We start from the raw sequence: 20,229 nt of genomic DNA on the forward strand, positions 1-20,229 counted from the left end.
GAGGGAGGTTTGTTAAAATAACAATTGCAAGCTGCAGTCCACTGCACCTCGGTTTGTCTTTAGTGAACAATGATGACTATTTAAATGTAAATTTTAGGGATGTCTTAAGGAAAGAAATATCTCTTATAGCTGGGTGATAATCATCAGATAAGTAGAGAAGGAGAAAAAAGTTAATGGCCAGAATCAAAATCCACATTCACTGAGCAACTCCTGATTCATGCAGGAGTAAATCTCACATATTGATTCTGTGTTTACAAGGCCATAAACAGTAACATGCCTCACTTAACAATGCTAAAAAGACCGTTCTTCAGTGAAGCTAGTCAAGCATAGAAGAGCTGGGCTTCTGTGTGGATGACGATTCTGGGTTATTAGTTGGAGAGTGAGATCTGGGTCTGCCTGTAATTATTTTTAGATTCATTTGACAAAGGAGGTGTGGAGAGCACAGATGTGTCTGAAAGAACAATTAACATGTGTCAGAGTGGGTATGAGGGCCAGTGAGAGAGAGGTTTGAGGGAGGAGGTAGATAGTGGGAAGCAGTTATATATTCTTGTCACGTTTGCTCAACAAATCAGACATCCTGGGGGAGAGTGTTTCATAATATTCCCCTTGTCTGATTTACACAGGCCTCCCTCTTTACAGAAATAGATATCTGTATGATATCAATGAAGGTTTAGTGAAGAGTAGTGGACGAAGGTGCAAACCTTTCAGTTGTGATTAGTTGAAATGTGCCAGTTTTGGCCAAAGTGACACAAATAAAACAATTATCACCTTTCAGCTGTATGCAGTGATTTTCAGATGTTTCCATCCAGCACTGAAAGGAGAGTGCTAACAAGCATCTGCTTGCTAACACGTTCACCATCTCAATCTTATGGCAAAATATGCTAATGATGATTTTACAACTTGTTCTGCTGCTTTTAAACAGTCAAAAAATCAATCAATCAAGTGCAACTTTAACTGATGTCGATAACTAATCGTTTTAAAGACTCAGTTTGGTGGTGTTATTGGTCAGTTGGTTATTTAACATTTGCTTGTTCCAGTTTAACGTGTGATGTGAGGATTTCCCGTTCTTCTCTGTTTTATATTTTGGCATATATCTGTGTTTTGAATTATTGGTGAGACAAAAAAGCAATTTGAAGATGTTGCTTTAGGCTCTGGAAAATTGCACTGAGCCTTTAGCATTTTTTTTTTTATCATTTAATAGACAAAACTGTTAATCTATAATGAAAAAAAAAACATTATGAGGTTGAACAGTGGCTGCAACATGCATCATGCTGTAATTCAGTTGGCCCTTTCTGCTTGAGGCTGTGGTAACCTTGACCCTATCACTGGTTAAAGCTCACAGACATGGAATATAGATAAATGATTGATTGGTTTTGGTTTTTGCTGAGGGCTGTTACCCTCTGCAGAGAGGAAAACAAAGAAAAGATGAGAACAGACTGAGAGGTGGACAGTGTAAGAATGGAGTAAGGATTTGTTTTTATTTGTACTCAGGAGGGCTGCACATATTAATATTTCTAAGAAAACAGATACCCCAGCCCCCGCCCCTGCCCCAACTCACCCTTCCTTTTATGTCTAGCCATTTCATCCTCTCTATCTTATCATCTATGCCTCATCCTCGAGCTTTCTGTTCCTCCCCTGATTTGCCTCCTCCCCCATGAATCTTTTCCCCACCATCCTTGTGTCTTGCTCTCGCCTCTGCTCTCTGTCTCTCCTCTTTGCCTCTTCTCTTCTCTCTGATTCTTTTTTTTTTTTTTTTTTGCTTTTTTCTTGCTCTTTGTCACTCTCATCTTTTACTACTGCTGCTCAGGACAAAAAGTCAACATGCTCTGCTGAAGCCAGTTGTTTTCTTCCTCATTTTCTTTCCACTTCCACCTCCTCCTCTTATTCTCCACTCTCATCACTGCAATCAAGACCAACACACCCCTTCTGCTCAGACTTCCAACCCCCACCTCCTCTTGTTCTGAGTGCGCTCTCGATTGAGGCAGAACGGGCAGAGGGGAGGGGGGGTGGACAAACCAGCTGAGAATTGCCCCTCTGAAGGAAGCGTCTACGTCAGAAAGGGACGCGGTTCACATCAGCGGATACACACTCAGACACAAAGACACCTGGCTCTGCTTTATTTGCATCCTCTCTCTTTCTCTCTCTCTCTCTTTCTCCCCGTCTTGCTGCCAGACTGGAGAATAAACACACCCACGCACGAAAGGCAGCCGAATCCTGTTTTGAATGTTGATTTTTTTCTTTCTTTTTTTTGTTAATGCCACACCCTGGGCTTTTTTCAGGTTATAGGGATGTTTTTGTGAGCTCATGCCACAGGTAATCTTGCACGTTTGACAGGAAGCGCTTCTTGAAGATGAAGAAAATCTGGTCCAAGAAGAGATTTCAGGTGAGTTTGCTCCCTCGTGGAAAAAACTGCATTTAATGATGGTGTTATGTTTCTATATCTATGTTGTTTTTTTGTTGGATTTGTAGGCTTTTGCATATTAGGATGCCATGCCACACCCATCACCTGATAATGAGATGCAAATATGTTAATTTGTAACAGATAACACTGGTAAAATAAATATTTTAGGAATTATTTTTAGGGAATATACTGACAAAAAACCTAGCATTTATTTCTGCTGGGAAAATGCCAGTGGAGCAAAAGTATGGATAGATGTGATGCTTGCTGTTTTCTTTGTTTGTTGTCTAATATCTGTGGACAAATCAGGACAAGCTAACAAAGAAAGTCAGCCAGGGAAAACTCTGGTTGCCAGGTAGAAAAAAATTATTTTAGAACAGTATAAGAAATGGACTTCTCAAGACCACACTGAAATGCTAATCCACTTTCACAACATCAAACAGTCCAAATATCTGCTGTACTCCCTCTGCATCACCGTGCTCATTCTGTGTCGTGAAATATGCATCTTGCCTTGGCAGTCGTGACAGTTTTGTTGTTTAATAAGTAATTCTTATAACAGCTTTCACAAATTCGGAGCATATGAAAAGTGTGTCAGTAGGCTACACTCCATGGAGACATGAGAATCAGGGCAGCCAGTCACAAGGGCTATGAAGTGAGCAAAGCACAGGGTAAAGCTGATTTCTGATGGTCGCTTTGCTTCCTCTGAATTCTGCATCAATATCAAACCCTTGAGATGTGTTCTTTTGCTTCCAGCAGCAGATTTGTTAGAATCATGCTGGCAGGATTTGGATTATACCCATAGAATATTTTTTGAAGTATCTGCCAGATTCAGTCTTTTCAAAAGGATGCCGTTTATGGCTGGGCTTTGCTGATATGATTGCCTTGAGGCCATAACAATGGAGATCACGACAACGATGGAAGCTTCTAGTGGAGTCTGTCAAACAACAGTTACCACCAGGCAACAGTTAATCAAACTGCCTGACACAAAAACATTAACCAATGGGGAGTGCGCAGCAGACGTAGGGGGAAATGAGTGTGAAATGAGTCATTTCAGTTTGCACTTTTGCTACTTTTGCTTTCCATTCGCTGCAAAGCAGTGAGTCATTCTGAGGAGCTCTCCTTGGTGCTGATTGACAGACTGTCTAAGAAGCAGTTTTACCAACTGCTTTATCAGCAGGGACACTAACTTAAACATGGCCTACAGGGTTTATCAGATATTTTTCATCTTAGAAATTCATCATAGATATGGCTGGGCGATCACACAGTATTATCATTTATAGTGTAATCTTATCACAGCGATTTGATCACATCGTGGTACAGGTTTTCAAAAGTTTGTTGTCTGATGTTTTCACGTAAAAATTAGCAAATTGAGATACTGTTACTGTTTGCCTCATGTGATAATAAGCCAAATATATTTGGTTTGGTACCTTATTGGTCCATTCAGGCATTTGAAGATGTCAGAGAGGAATTGTTTTTATTGTTTGTAACATCCTAATGACCAAATAATGGGAAAGATTTAGAGGGTTAGGATGATGATCCAGAGTTCACCAAATTTCCAATGTACACCCTGAGATATTTTTCCATTGTGCTTGTTTGACCAAAAACAACAAAACTCACAGTTTGTCTCACAGTCTATCAGCAAATGGAGAAACGTGAGCTTTGAGTTGGGATTATTCTGTTACACATACTGTTCCCGACATCAGGAAACAACATCCATGCTCGAGGAGTGTACCACTACATGTATATACGTTTTATCTAGTGTTTCTTATTGTGCAGTTATATGATAAACTCTACAGGTATGAATTATAACACATTGTCATTATACCTTTCCAATATTTCTTCTAGCATATTGAAAATAAAAGATCATGCCACTATTCACGCCTTTTACTGCTTAGAGTTAAGGATGCAACAACAACAGTGCTTCTGGGTAAAAGGGACTTTTGTAGTTTGCACTCCAGTGTGTAAAACACAATCTTTGGCTTTGTTCACTGCTGAATAATGTATTGTACTTTGTATCTTGTTTCAGAGAACTGGACATTCCACACGGACATTTGGCAGATTTACCCATGGTGTGTTGTCAGTATGAGCTTTACTCAAATTCTGCTGTATCCTATTGCTTTTGTTTTCCTTTTGAAAAACCTAAGTAAAGTAGCTGTATCATTTTTGTTTTTTTTCCCCTTGGTTGTTTTTTTGTTTTTTTTACTCACGCCTTTTCCTTTCTTTCAGTTTGTGTTTTAGCCTTTCGACAGCATGTACTTCACTTTGATTTATTCTTCTAATAACTCTTTTATATATGAAAGTTGCTGTTGTAGAACATCTATAATGCTTCAGTGTATTTATATTTTTACTGCTTGACTGCTTACAATGAGAGTGGGTTTTATTATTGTACATCCACCCCCACAAAGCAATATTTTTGTAATCACGCCGTTGCCTCTCTGCATAAAATCCTTGAGTGAATAATGTCTGGGCTCAGTGGTTTATGGTGTAATATTTGTCAATATTTGAGCAATCTACGATCTAAGCCAAACCAGAGGCTGGCTACACTTGACTCCAAATCATATTTACATTACAATTCAGGTTATACAGTGAGAAATATATTCCCTCATAATTACACTGCGGAGTCGATTTCCCTTGTCTGGTGTGCGAGCCATTTAACTTCATTTGATACAGATGGGTGGATCTACATACCCACACCAATGAGAACACACACATGCTGCTAGGAAATGTAATGAGTTAATGGTGATTGTTCATGTTACACTGGCTTTCTTATCATTAGGCAGACCTTCTGGAATTATCTAATCAGGATCTGACTTGATGTGAGGCGCAATGAGGTGCAACCTATTTTGTGGTTGTCGTCCTCCTCCTCCACGAGCTCTCTAACCAGTAAACATATCTGTCAGCCACCCAGCAGTTTGGCTGGCGATTTTAGACTCTAATGGGTACGAAGAGGATTGGTCGTGTGGGTGAGAGAGATGGTGGTTTCCATAGTAACGGTGCTCTCCCGTCTGCCCTCTCTTGCTGCCACTATGGAAGCGAAGTTTTCCGCTCCTGCCGAAAGCAAAGCTATGGTAAACCTGCCGGTCTTGATTCATCTCCTGCCTGTTTTTTTTTTTTCTTTCTCTCTCTTCTCATCCGTCCCTCCCTGACTTCATCTGCTCACCCTGCTGATGTAATGTGATCTCAGCCACAGAGATGTGGCCTCAGGCAGTTTATTATGACCCTGTCTGTGGTTTCTGTTTCCCTCAGTCCCTTTTTTTTATTGTGTTTTCGTATTCTTGATATTTATGATCACCTTTCCTCACGAAAGCAGAACTCTGTGTATTTTATTTGTCCACCACACTGCCATATTTGCTTCCTCTTCCTGTTCTTGAATGCTCCTTTTAAAACCAAGAATGAATGTTGTCCCTCTCTGTGTTTTAGTGGACACAGATTACATTTTTGTGGTTTGAGTTTCATTTTCTGTGAACTCCCATTTATCATCTCATTTTCTAAATGGCTGCCATATTCTTCACTGCAACAAGGATATCAATTCATGTTGTTACAATTCCACTGATCGAGTATTCATCTCATAATTTTGACCACAGTTTGTTCTGGTTTTTTTCACTAAAATGATTTTAATACCTGCTATTTTGGTAACATTTAAATCTTCTGACTAATCAGGACTATGCTAAAACTTCACAGTATTTTAAATTTGCTTTGGTGATGAAGTGATGTGTTTCAGATGGGCATGAATAATGAATTTAGAAGGTGCAGTGAGTCATTTTTAATCAATTAAGATATAAAAGAAAGCGTTCAATCTAAAGAAGAAACGAAGCTTAGTAAATTCAGCTCACCCTGCTGTTTTGTTACCAAAGTCAAACAGATCCAGACCTGAGGGAAGAGCATTTATACATACCCCTCCTCTCCATGTATCAGCCATGTATTTTTATAAGCCACAGCTGGCTTCATGTCACGCTCGAGCTTCAACCCATTTATTTCACTCTGGGGGCTCTCCACGGCTCTTTTCAAGGACCCATCAAACTGTGTGCTGCTAAGCAAATGTGAAATGTCATTTTCACCGGGACTCTGTTGTTTTCAGCCTCCTCTTCTCCTCCTCCACCTCAATTTCTCTTTCCTGAATTTCCACCTACCATCTTAGCCCATCTGTGTTTTGTCGCTTGTCTTTGTTTCAGACTCTGAGACCACAGAGGATGAGACCACAGAACCTCAGATGGAAACCAAAGAAGGGCCTGGGAGGCACCAAGACAAGGCTGGGCGGAGAGGACCTTCAGGTATTTCATCTAAAAACTTGCTGATTCTCATGTACAGTCTCAGCACTTCTTAGATTAGCTTTTCACAACTGACATTTCAGCTTTTTTTCTTTTTAGATTTATATATTTTTATAGCTGCAAACAGGCAGTACATCCAGAAGATGATACAGTAAAAAAAAAAAAAAAAAAAAAAGTCTGCGAGTTCAGCATGCACATGCTCAGTAGCTCTTATTTATGAGGTAGTAGTCAATATGATTTACTGCAGCACCAACATCACTGCCAAAAACACACTTCTACAAAATTATGATTCAATGCGAATTGATAGATTTAATGGAGGGTTGTTATCAACTTGGCCCAAGACGTGCGTTGGATGAAATCCGATATGGCAGAATACATTAATCCCTCATGGTGTGATGCAAGAGTGTGACACACTGCCCTAGTTTCCAGCAGGGAACCTGTCTCAGGTCTGGATCTCACTGTGTGTCTCCACAGGGAGCGTACAGCCCAGAAATCTGAGGCTGCTTCTGCTACAAAAATGAGGCTGAAGCTAGTGACACCGATTATTTTACTATGTTGTGTACTTGCGCTTTGCCAGTTTAATTTAATATAGAGCATTAAGTTTAATCAGTGGAGTTACTGATAATCGATCAACAAAAAATGAATAGGCAACTGTTTTGATAATTAATCTTGGGTTTTCTACTTCAAGCTTCTCCAGTGTGAGGATTTGCTGCACATCTATCTGTTTTATATCTTTGTAAACTGAGTATCTTTGTTGGTTTGACACAATAAGACATTGAAAGAGAGAATCAGAGAATATGCTTGGCACATTCACTGATAATGAAAATAACCCTAAACAGCCCTACTCTTTCTATAACTAAACATCATATGTTGGGCACTGTTTGATAAACAGCTAAAATGATTAATCAGTCATTTTCTTTCGATGCTGTTATCTGCATTAAATATATTGTTAATGTCACTGATGCCCATCCCTCGTTAAACAAAGTGTGAGGCAATTTCATAATGCAAATCTTATCAAAGATAAAAGACTACATTGCATTTTTGAGAAGAGGGGAGGCAAAGAAATGTTGATTCACTCACTCTTGATCTCTTAATGTCCAGAATGCAGATGTAAAAAGGATTTGATGAGTGGCAGGCATCATCCAATTAGAACCTAATGAGCCTTTTCCTGTCAGTGTTGCATAGATGAAAAGAATTCCTAAAAGAACATTTACTCATTTGCTAAAGTGCTGCTGGTGCATTGGCGTCACAGAACCTGCATGCCCTCACCACCCTTTCCCAACCAGGCAACAGGATGTCTGAATATAGATCAGAAATATTGACACCCCTTCTCTTGTACCACAAAGAAATTTTATATTCTTCCCTCGCTTGTACACAGTGTTTGCACTTTCTAAGCTTTCGTGTTGGCGGGCTGACTACACCCTCATCACATCCCTCTAGAGACAAGTAACAGGAAAAAAACAGAAAGAGAATATCAAATGAGGGAGGGATGAGGTGATACATCAATCGTTCTCTTCAAGAAACAGACTCTGGTTCTCCCCACTGCATACAAAAACTAGCATGCTTTGTTAAACACAAATGAGATGCATTTTCCTCCCAGATGAAGATTCAGTTTGGTGTCACTCCAGACAGACCTTGTTTAGACCTCAAGGACATGTATGAGACAAGGTTGTTTGTGAAAATCACACTCTCCATTAGCTTCAAAACACGCCATTAAAAGCCTGATATGCTTTTGAGTAAAATGAAAAGTGTTGCCCAACCTCAGAGAAATGGAAATGGAGGTTCAGTATGTCAAGGCCTTGAAATGCGTAATATTTTCCTCTGGAAAGATTTCTCATTTTATCCTTTTTCTCTTTATGAGAAACTGACATAGTTTGGTTCATGATCATGTTGCTGAGTCAGTATCATTTGTGATTGCAGTGGGAGTCTGACGTTTTATATCCTCGACTCCATCGCTGTCTCAAGGTTTCCGTCGTTAACAGAAGATGCTGACTGCTCTTTCTTTTCGCTGCCAAAGCATTCCTGTCTCTGTTGCTCATCACTAAAATGTCAATCATTACCTGATTTGCGATGGGGGAGGATCTCTTTAAGTGGTGCACGCTCCACAACGTAGCCCTTATACTTTCTGTTTCATTTCCTGTTTTCAAGCGATCAATAGACTCTTTATCCATCTTAGCCTTTTTATGCTTAATGATGTTCCTGCTCTCCTTTTTACGTCAGTGATTTTCTACCAACTCAGGATTCTTGCTCTTTGTCTTCATCTTTCTGTGCTGTATCTTCCAGTTAATTAATTACTCTTTCTTAAAATGCTTTTAAATTTGAATATGATAAGGCATTATATGGATATTACAGCTATTAAAACAAAATGTAAGCCTTAATTATCCATGTGCTCTTGCACATTTTATGGTTAGTAAATAAAATATAAACAGAGATGAAATTGTTTTAATATATACAGTGCAGCCAGAGCATGAGGGTATTTAGTGTAATATTCTATTCCCAAGAGATTTGACATTAAACAAAATGTGGATTTAAAAGTTTAATACCTTTTTATGTTTCATGATCAATTGTCTGTAATTGATTAAGAGAAATCTGACAATGACCTTTTAATTAACATTATCTAAGTTTTCAAGTTGAAAAGGTTTATCTTTATTTTTTCCATCTGTTTATTTTGAAGGAAAATGTCTGGAGGTATTCTGTGTTTTACTTATTGTCTATTGTCTGTGTATTTAAAGCCTCATGTATCTATCTGTTCAACAACTGTTAAGAAAACATCAGAGAAAAACCGTTGAACTGGGCGACATATTCCTTCATTATAATTCATGTGGGCTCTGTAGTTTATTTGAGTTGGTCCCACATACACCATCCTGCTTCCATAAATACTCACCCGCGCAGCAAATGACTAGGAATCCATGGATGAAAATAGTCCCTGGCAAATGTGCCCCTTTACCCTTGATTGAGGAACATTTGGTAAAATCTATTCTTCCTTGCTGCTTCTCAAAATGACTTTTTTATATAAGTATAAGCTGACAATCACATTTTTTCTTTTGCTTTTTTCATTCACTAAACTATAATCAAGCATCTCTCTGTATCTCTCTCCAGGTGAGGGAGGAAGGATGATGGACTATAACCCAGATGCTTCAGATCGCAGGGCCACCCTCCCTGGTGCCTATGACCCTGTTGTGGAGCGAGAGCTCCGCACTTTGGGCTCCCGCCCTCCGGGTCCCCACTTGGACCCCACAAACCCAGCAAGGCAAGCTCTTGGTGGGGGTCCCGCTGAGGGGGCTCCCCCTGTCCGTCACCTGGGTGTGGAACCGCTGATCCGGGCGTCTCACGCTAACCTGGCCCGGCCTGTTCAGGGGTCAGAGGAAAGTGTTTCTGTTGGCAGCGACTACTATGGGAGCATGTTCAGCCTCTACAGAGGGAGAACATTTTCTATGCCATTATAGCACATGGCTTTTTACTTTTAGGATTCCACAAAACAAAAAAGACTGGCCACAAATCCCAAATTGCAAAGAAAGCTGACACATAAGACAAGACATTATATCCTTCACAGACCCAACTTGCAAAAACTGTATTCTATATGTTAGAAGTTACAAAAGTTATAGATTTTTTTATTCTTATTTCTTATTTTCAAGCTTTTTTTCATACAGTGTTGTTACTTCCCATTTTATTTTGATGTCACACTTTCCTTTGACTCAGTGTTTTTATTGGTGTGAGTGTGGTTTGATTTCAATCTAACAATGATTACAAGTCTCATAAAATATCATTGCTGATATTTCTTATAGCCATTAGGGAGAACACAAAGATACAATCTGCAGATATGTATTATTCAGCACTTCTGAAAACTGTGATTACTCTTTTTACCCACTGCATGTTTTCTAGAGCAGCCCCTCACTTTTGGATTAACACCATATCTTTATAGGTTTGCTGTGGCATGCATGGGTTGCTGGCTTTGATCCAAGCTAATATTAGCATGAATGTTCTCACAAATTAATGATCATGTGATTCACAGGTTCTTTTTAGGGCATGATGTTTTTGTATTTGAAGTTAAAGCAGGGGCACCTTTTCTGGCATTTTGTAAAAGTTCATGTTGTAAATCTGCAATTGTGTTGCTGCAACATGTCTACAGTTTCCAGTTATTGGAATCTTAGAGTTTATTCCACTTCACCACATTTGGGAGAGATTATCTCTGTTATTTTCTATTCCTTTCTCTGCCATTTCATTTTTCACTGTCTAATGTGTTGCTCTCTGAAAATGAGACACAAAAGAGCACAGACAATACACAAGGAACTCACTGAAGATGAAAACATAACAAGACAAAATGACACAAATGGACATTCAGCATTTTCTTTATTACTCTTCCAATACCTACGGCAACTACACCAGAGCTCTAACTTCACACCTCCATTTCCCCTTAATCCCCACCCCTCTAGGACTCAAACTGCTGACGAATCACAGGGGCTCTCCTCCCATGTCCCCCTGTCTTCTCCCCAGCCACCTCCCACTACACACAAAAACAGCATCAGTACCCCAAACCAAGACCTGGATAACACCAAACCTTCAGATCCCTGGTCCTCTAAAACAGACCAGTCATCTACTGTTAACAGTGTTACTATGACACCCAAACTGGCTCGTGCAGGGCCCAAGATCTTTGACACGGTCCGTGCTTTTGAGGAGCGAAGGGCAAGTGTGGATCTTCCAGGAGGAGCCAGATCAGTTTCAGGATTAGGACGGGCAGCTTCTTTCGACTCGGATGACAGTAGAAAGAAGACAGGAGGCCCCAGCAACGAGGAGGGCCGAATCCTGCATGGCGCAGCCCAGAAGCGAGCAGCATTCAAACAACGGGCCTCTTCTTTAGAGGACAAGACAAGCTACTCCCAGAGGGTCCAGAGCTACCAGAGCAAGTTTGCCGAAGAGCTGCAGAGGATCAAGAAACTTGTGGGGAAACCAAGCTTGAAGAAGGCATATTCCACTGAGCAGCTGTCGCAGAAAGAGAGGCTGACCCCGGGGAAGCTTGAACCCATTCCTCCCCAGGTGGTTAAAAAGTTGGAGGCAAGGGAGCGAGCCTTGGAGGAACGAAGAGTTGGAGAGAGGGAAGGGAACAGCAGACTGCAGATTTCTCCTCAGGCCCAAGGCAGAGGTTTGGGGAATCAGAGTAACAACCCTGGAAAGGATAAGATGACACAGCCAGATTCACAGGGGAAACCAGTGGACAGCTCATCACGAGGAAGCACAGGGAAAATCTCTGTTACCATGGAGACGGCACCAGTTCACCAGTTACCAGGGCAACCATTGCCAACAGCCACAAGGACAAACCTCACCAGGTTTGAAGATGATCTTTACTGATGAATTTCTGTATTTTTAAAAATTAAATGTATATGTTTTTATGTATTATCTTTATACCCCTCTTACCTCTTAATTTTCCTCATAAAATGGAAACAGAATAGAAATTATTTCACACCTTTTCCAAGATATTATATATTCCACACTTGTTATCAGTATTACATAACAGTTTTCTTGTCTTTGCACACAGGGAAAAAGTACACAGCTCTCCAGCAGCTGACAAAGACACACTTGTTGCCACATCCCACAAATCTTCATTGTCCTCCAGAGACCTGGGGACGGATTCAAAGAGAGACACCAAGATGGACAACAAAGCAGACCACAGATCACCCAGCCCGAATGGGAAGAGAGCATCCCCAGTTATTGTGAGGGAACCCGGGTCCCAATATCCACCCAAGCCCCCTCGGCTCACCCCGTCACCCACTCCTTCCATCAGCCCTCTCCTGAAAAGGAGGAAGGCAGAAGTGGGGCGGACATCTCCTGCCTTGAAAGTGAACATCCCCACTATCCTGGTGGAGGATGAACCCATGGAGACAGAATGTGATGCAGACAGGAGCAACGAGGAGAGCAAGACCAGGAGGAAAGAGGGGAGAGTTCACAAGAGCAAAAGAGGTCGCTCTGCTCAACCCCGGTCTCCAGAAGAAGGTAGGACATATTTTATGATGATTGTTGATCAGTGTCACTGTAAAAGTCCAAGTTAACAAAGCAGCAGCCACTGCAGATGAACAATGAAGGCAATGCAGAAATGTATTTCCTGGCCAAAAGCTGCTGGCCCTGCATACACTAAGAAAAAAAATGCCATCATCTCTCAGGATGAGAAAGACTAAATCAATATTTTAATCTTTTCTTCTTCCCCTTCATTTTGGGTTTTTTTGGCACTAATGACAAAAACTATCAGGTAAAAATCTGCAGATGAGTAATATTTTGTTTCTGATAGCCTAAGTGAGTTGGGGCTTGGAACCCTCCAAGGGGCTGCAAGATAAATTTAAGGGATTGTGAGATGATTCATTTGAAAAGAAGGTAAAAATCAACATATTTCTGCTACATACAGATATAACTGTTATTGTGTTGTGTCAAGTAAACTGTTAGTTTTGAAAGGGTCACATATCAAAAAGTTTGGGAACTACTAACCTAAGCTTATTTGAATAAAAATCCACATAAACTTTTGTAAAAACCTGAGTGGAAGACCGGGAGGTAAAGAACTAGACCAGTTAAAAAGAGTAACAGAGACTGATGACTTTAAACTTTAAAGACTTTTAGACTTTAAACAAAAAACAGAACAGAACAAAAAAGTAGAGCATGTATCTGTTCTGTTGTCCACCATGGAAAATTAATCAAATACACAGTGTTGCTGCGGGCTCCAGACTCATTGTTAGGCCTCGTTTCATGTAAAGACCCAAAAAACTAAACTAGCTCATGACTCATTTTGGGGCATGACCTATTTACAAAACCAGGTAACAGAGCACAGGCAGTTCCACATAACCCAACCTGTCGTTTCCAGGGGGCTCATCTGACGACTCTTACCTTTCTGCTGATGAGGAGCCAGCTGAGGGCCCGAGGTTTGAGAGGCCTCTTGAGGACACCACGGCACCCTGTGGCTCAGAGGTCACACTGAAATGTATCATCACTGGGAGCCCACCCCCTACAGGTACAACTGAGAGCATCCTGTATGTTGATTGATTGCTTTTGTTGTTGTTTTTTTGAGTTTCTTTTAATTTGAAAATTAGATATGAAAATTGTATAATACAATCTATCAATATTACAAAAATCCAGGTCACATTTAGATTTTAAAACTCCTACTGGTATTGCATAAAAAATCATTTTCTCTGTTAGTTTTTTTTTTTTATTAGTGTCAGTGTATTTTTGAGGATCATGTTTACTGAAAATGCAAAGAGAAGCATTTTGCTGTGGTAGAAAACAACAGTTTTATGTGGGGACATACAATTCAGTTTTATAATCTGTTTAACATTAATCTTTTAAAAACCCTTGGTGTTTTTCTTTTGAAATATGTAATGTAATATGTAAAAACAATGAGCCATATTCATTACACATCTTTGAAAGGTAGATTGTGCTATATCTGTTCCTACTGTGGGAGGGTTTTATTGGCTGCTTGTCATCTGTGTGAATGTGTTTTTCTCTGCCTTCTCAGTGACATGGAGGAAGAATAATGTGGAGATTCGGAGCGATGCCTTCCAGGTGGTGAAGGCTGAGGGTGAGAGGCACAGTCTGGCGATAAAGCAGATGAGGCTGAACAACGCCGGGTCATACTGCGTCACAGCTGTCAACACGGCGGGCAGAGCGTCCTGCAGCGCCATGCTCTACATCCAGTCAGGTGAGAGCAGGCCAGAGATGGAGGGATCCCAACACGCAAAAGGATTTGCTTTTAGATTTGTTACAGTGACACATTTAAAAGTATATAACACAAATTTAAACGAAGACAGAGACGTGGAGCCACATGAAAATTATGCTCTCCTTGAAATACATGAACATGTTGACTCACACACAAACTTGCTTTAATCCACTGCCAGCCCTCCTCCGCCTGACATTCTGTCTTAATGACTACAAAGGCCTGCTGGAGCTCAGCATCCCGGCCGGGGCTCCTTGCAGCGATAGTTGCCATAGCAACCCATTAATTCTTAAAGGCACTGAGCTCCCCTCGGTGCAGATTCAAAATCGCAGATCTGCCCCGTCACACAAAGGTCCCCTGAGTCTTATAGGCAGCCATGGCATTCAGAATCAGGAGTAAACAAAATAAATATTCTTTTTGGAAAAGGTTTCTGTTATAAATGTGCCTGCAGTCGATGCGTGTTTATATTATAGGGTGTGTGTGTGAAAAGCTTGTGCTGCTCGCAGAGTGTTGATTCAGCTCATGTAAATGCAACCTGCTCTTCCCCACTTTTGTCAACAAATGTGAGTGTACACTCTGGTACTGTCTCACCAGCGGGATGGGGCCTGTGTTGCCATATTAGGCCTGTGGAGTCTAAGGGGTATTTTTAGCTGCCCTCTTGTTCTCTCGGGTAATTGCAGTCTGCTTTATGTCCCTGTGAGAGATTACTGCTGCAGTCATGGAGTTTTTTATCTCTCTAGATTTCATGCTAAGGGGCTTGAAGTTGGACTTGTCAAAATATGGTGTTAGATTAAATGAGTCATTTTAGCTGGTTTAGCTGGAAACAGAGTAGATTTTTGGCAGGGCAGGCCAAACAGTGGGAGAGAATGATTTATAGACTACAGAGTATGTCAGCTCAATATGGTGAAAGAGATTAACACTGTATTATTGTAATTTCTTGCAAAAAATATCAAAAACTTTCAGAACTCCCAGATTTTTATTCCATTCACATCATAATCATCCTGTATGGAGTGTAAAGATAACCAAAACCTTAGTGAAGCTATACAACATTTAACTTTTCAGCAGCCATTGTGCAACTATTGAGCTTCAGGATGTCAGGAGCGCTAGAGAATAAGGACATGACAGTGACGGGAAACAGAGGAGAGAATAGAGGATGAGAGTGAAAGGGAAGGTTAGCTGGCTCTGACTGTGCAGCAGTTGTGTAAGAGTTGGCAGGTTTACGTAAATACTCTTGGGAGTTATCCCCTGGTGTACAGACGCTACTCAGAGATGTGACTCTAGGTACGTTATTTTGTTATTTTTCCTTCTTAATGCCAGCATGAAGACAATTCAAGAGAATCCTTACTTACTTAAACTTGATAACCTAATGTAAAGTCTGTTTTACTGTGAAGAGTTAATCTCTAAAGTTAATATTTTATCTGCATAACTCAGTTGAGTGTTTCCCCATGTCTATGTGCGTCTACGTGCATTCAGACAAGCCTGTCTTTGACTTCTTTCACCTGCAGCTTAGAGTGGACAACCCTGTTTTCCTTCTCTTCGGGCTGTCGAGTTGATTAAATAAGCAGTTTTTGTACACTTTTATCTACTTGCTCTGCTGTTGTTGTCTTCTCAAAGAAGTACACGTCTTAATTCTGCTCCACTGATGGATTTTATTCATTTTCAGTCAGTTTCTGCAGTGTTATCTGCTCGTGCCAGATGTGTGAGTCTGAAAGAGAGGCAGGGTGGCAGTGTTCTATATTTCTTTATATTTCTCCACCCAGCTGTGAATTAATTCTGACTTTGGTAGAAACTGCCAGGAGTCCAGACACAGTGTCTGCTCTGGAACTCCATGGGAATAAGCGAATGATTGGGTCAGGGATTAAGGGATTAATTCATTATCTGTTCAGTTACGGTCACTTCAGAGAGAGGTCCCCTATGCTCAGTGTGTGTGTGTGTGTTTGTGTATGAGTGCATATGTGTGTATATATGTGGGTGCAGGTGGCCCACTCATCTCTAACTCACCGCTCTATGTTGCCAACTGCTCATCTTGGCAAAGATAATCATCTCCAGAAAAGCAAGCAAAGATTGTAAACATCAGAGCTCTGACAGCTTGTTCCCATCTAAAGGTTTAACGAGCCACCCTAGTGCCGTGTTAACCATATTTCAAAGAGATTTGCACTTAATTACTCAAATTAAGAAGTGTGCAAATCAGACCTGACTTTTTCATTAACCCAAGGAAAACTAAATTAGACATAGCAGCAGTGTGCTAGAAATTCCATTATACTTATGTCCACTATCGCTCACCTGTTCTTCCAGAGCCAACCCACATGCAATGTGGGAAACCAGCCGACTCCCTGGAAGTCAGCAGTCCCATCCAGTCAGATGAGGAGTATCTGAGTCCTCAGGAGGAGGCGATGGAGCTCGGGGACTCACCTGCTCTGAGTAAAAGTGTCCACTTCAAAGAGCCTCCCTCGTTTCAGGTAGGAGTGTCTCAGAGGCAAAAACTAGATTTGTCTGTGAAATCTGACCTGCAGGACTGACCACCAACATTATGGATGTGTACATCCCTAAAAGTTGTTGTTCATCTGCCCAGTGCTGCCCCAAAACAGCAAGTTATAGGATAGGATGAGGATGGATCCTTCACTTCTCACATTTAAAGAATATATAACTTCTTTATCACACTGTTGTCAGGAAAGAGAAGGTTGATAAATACAGATATTTTGGGCATGATGTCAGTTATAGGACAATTTTGAATGTAATTGATCAAGCAGACTGAAACACACCCACTGAAATTATTGGCAGAATAGTTTTTTGTGGTCACATACTAAAAATGGCTTCTGGCTTGACTGTGTGTTTGAATTTATTTGGATATGTTTAAGTTCTTAGTGTGTGTTATTTTTATTGTCGATGAATCCTCATCCTTTATTTTCTCGATTCATCTATTTTCAAATTGACTCAAATCACAAATGAATCAGCAAAATATTTGTAGATAAATTGTGTTTTGATTTACTAGTTGATTTATTATCTAGTGGTTTCAGTGCTTGTTCAGTCAAGTCTGAGCATCTGGTCTGAAAGTGAATACACTGAGTTATAGAGTCTTTCTGCTGGTATTTTTTTTTTTTTTTTAAAAGGTGGCACCATGTGACCAGGGGATAACTGAGGGTCAAGATGTTGTCATCTCAGCAAAGGTCAGAGGGCAGCCCAAACCCATGGTTTACTGGTAAGACTCTTTTCTGAAAACTCTATTGCAAACAAATATCTTAAGGGACACCTGAAACTATTTACCTCAGCCAAGGTCGCTAACTGTTTCCCTGTCAGACACACACTCACCACGCTCTATTAAACACCTGAGTATAAATGACTGTGACAGCCACTTTGTGTTGACCCAGGTTGAAGGACAGAGTCACAGTAAAGACGGCGGGACGCTTCGCTGTGCGAGAGACAGATGACGGCGTCAGTGAAATGAGAATCAGCTCGGCTCAGAGGTCGGATGCAGGGCTTTACGTCTGCAAGGTCATCAACGAGTATGGTACCAAGCAGGCGGAGTGCAGAGTGGAGGTCATAGGTGAGTAATAAAGAACTGAATCTGTGTTGGTTAATCATGCTGTGATAAATATCTTGTAATGTTTCTTTGTTTCTATTCTATTTTATGTTTTGATCAGCAGCTGCAGCACAGGCAGCACTGAAAATCACCAGAGAGGTAAAAGACGTGGGAGTGAGGGCTGGAGAGTCGGCCATGTTCGAGTGCTACATCATAGGTCCTCCAGATATGGATGTGGACTGGCTGTCTAACGGGAAGCTGATCCAGCCAGCATTGCTCAACTGTAAGATGCACTTTGATGGAAAGAGGTGGGTTCATTAGTGCTGTGAAATATCTTCTAGCGATGTGTTGACTTCTTCTTTTTGTGATCAATTTGGCTTAATTATTAATCAATATAAATAAAGGCTTTTTACTAGTTTATGAGAAACTGGAAAATGGGAAGTTTTGGATTCCTTAAAGAAATATCTAGACTGGAAAAATGATTATATGTCAGTTTCTTTTCAAATTTTAAATAGATGGCTATTTAACACTAATGGTGTTTTGTTTTTATCTCATAGGTGCCGTCTGCTACTGAATTCAGTACATGAGGACGATAGTGGGACATACACTTGCAAGCTAAGCACTGCCAAAGGTGAGCTACAAACACTAGTATCCCTGTTAAAGAGAGGATGGAAAATACATGTGATGCTCAAAATGTGTGTATTATTGCATTTACAGAGGAGTTGACCTCAAGTGCAAACCTAAGGGTCACTCCATCCAAGGAGCCTCTGTTCACCCGTAAACTGGACATCCTGGAGGTCATTGAAGGTCGCACCGCCCGGTTTGACTGTAAAGTGAGTGGATCACCTGCTCCACGAGTCACATGGATGCATTTTGGTAAGAATCTCAGTGTAGTGTTTGATATTTTGTGCGTGTGGTTTTCTAGACAACTAACAGCTCCAAACTCTTCAGAGACAATGTGCTGTTTTTTTAATCACATTAACATTCTTTCAGAGACACGAGTGGAGGAGAGTGATAATGTTCGCATCCTTCAAGAGGGGGGTCGTCACTCACTTGTCATCACCCACGTTAGCAGCGACACAGAAGGCTTCTACACTGCAGTCGCTCAAAATATTCATGGAAAGGCTGAATGTACCGCTGAGCTCTACATGCAAGAACCCCGAGCTGCCATCTCTTCTCACATGTAAGAGAAGTCATTCATATGGAAAACATCTCTATGAGCCACTGTGTCATTTTAAAGGCTTTGAATAAATAAAGCCAAGCTGTCAGTATAAAAGTCAGACAAGCAGTTTTTGTTTTCAAGGGCACAGAAAAATGCTTCAAGGAAGAAAATCCCTTGGTGTGAAGTCATGTGACAAAAATTGGATTAAGCCGTCAGTCTTTCAGTGAACATTCTCAGACTTTAAATCCTTCTCTCCTTCCTTCCTCCAGGGCCAAGTTGGAGAAGATGCCATCCATCCCTGAGGAGCCTGAGCTGCTGGAGAGTGAGGTGGAGAAAAGGACCATGCCGGACTTTGTCAAACCTCTGGCTGATGTGGAGGTCATCGAAGGGAAAGAGGCGGTGCTGAAATGCAAGGTGGCGGGCCTGCCCTATCCAACCATCGCCTGGTACCACAACGGCAAGCGCATCGAGAGCAGCGAAGAACGCAAAATGACCCAGTGTAAGCAAATAACCCAGTTGCAAACAAAGCTAAGCTATTTTTGGAATTGACGTAGTAAATAAGAACCTTGTGTGTCTGTTTTTCAGACAGGGATGTCCACAATCTGGTCATTCGGAGCGCTTGTCACGCTCATGGGGGCGTCTACAAGGCTGTCATCTCCAACAAAGTGGGCAAAGCAGCTTGCTATGCACATCTATATGTTACAGGTAGGAATAGATGCTTCATGTTTGATGCTTCAGTCGACAGGTGCCACATTATATGTACATAAATATTTATGTATCTATTCTTTTGAAATCAGATATTGTCCCTGACCCTCCTGATGGTCCTCCAGTGATAGAAGCCATTACAGGGAAAACTATAACCCTCAGCTGGAAGAGACCAAAGAGGCTTGACCCTTCATTTGGTAGGTTCATTTGACTCCTTTGATACCACTTTTATTTTGTGGTCTGGATGTTGCACATTTCATTAGAGACAAAAAATATTTTTCTGCAATTTTGAGGAAGGTTTTATCAAAAAACAGTTGAAATTTAATTTACATAAATCACTTGAAGAGAAACAGTATTTATAGCATGCTGGCCTGGAATGTTTATTTGCTTTCCTTTCATTATGAGATGTTTTAAATCTCCATGGAATTTGATATCTCATCAACACAGATTTGAAAACAAAACAAAACCCACTTCTCTCTGCATGTT

The 20,229-nt window shown here is 40.9% G+C and overlaps 1 protein-coding gene across 8 annotated transcripts in view; it reads left to right on the forward strand.

Annotated features, from left to right (window-relative positions):
• The window catches only part of spega (striated muscle enriched protein kinase a), a 48,714-nt gene that overhangs the window by 14,252 nt on the left and 14,233 nt on the right, over window positions 1-20,229 (forward strand). For 4 of the 8 annotated variants that reach the window (XM_051066003.1, XM_051066004.1, XM_018661032.2 and 1 more), the window contains 16 exons: window positions 6,571-6,669; window positions 9,766-9,916; window positions 11,100-11,990; window positions 12,200-12,654; window positions 13,511-13,657; window positions 14,159-14,341; window positions 16,652-16,815; window positions 17,467-17,555; window positions 17,725-17,900; window positions 17,998-18,184; window positions 18,434-18,507; window positions 18,594-18,752; window positions 18,870-19,059; window positions 19,308-19,537; window positions 19,624-19,743; window positions 19,836-19,940. In XM_051066003.1, coding sequence (XP_050921960.1) covers window positions 6,571-6,669; window positions 9,766-9,916; window positions 11,100-11,990; window positions 12,200-12,654; window positions 13,511-13,657; window positions 14,159-14,341; window positions 16,652-16,815; window positions 17,467-17,555; window positions 17,725-17,900; window positions 17,998-18,184; window positions 18,434-18,507; window positions 18,594-18,752; window positions 18,870-19,059; window positions 19,308-19,537; window positions 19,624-19,743; window positions 19,836-19,940 — 3,420 coding nt within the window. Of the gene's footprint in view, window positions 1-1,969; window positions 2,384-4,424; window positions 4,468-4,488; window positions 5,467-6,570; window positions 6,670-9,765; window positions 9,917-11,099; window positions 11,991-12,199; window positions 12,655-13,510; window positions 13,658-14,158; window positions 14,342-16,651; window positions 16,816-17,466; window positions 17,556-17,724; window positions 17,901-17,997; window positions 18,185-18,433; window positions 18,508-18,593; window positions 18,753-18,869; window positions 19,060-19,307; window positions 19,538-19,623; window positions 19,744-19,835; window positions 19,941-20,229 lie in introns of those variants that run through there. The other 4 variants (XM_051066006.1, XM_051066008.1, XM_051066005.1 and 1 more) reach the window with 4 other exon arrangements.

Source organism: Lates calcarifer, linkage group LG7_2, assembly GCF_001640805.2.
Source record: "Lates calcarifer isolate ASB-BC8 linkage group LG7_2, TLL_Latcal_v3, whole genome shotgun sequence".
Classification (NCBI taxonomy): domain Eukaryota; kingdom Metazoa; phylum Chordata; class Actinopteri; family Centropomidae; genus Lates; species Lates calcarifer.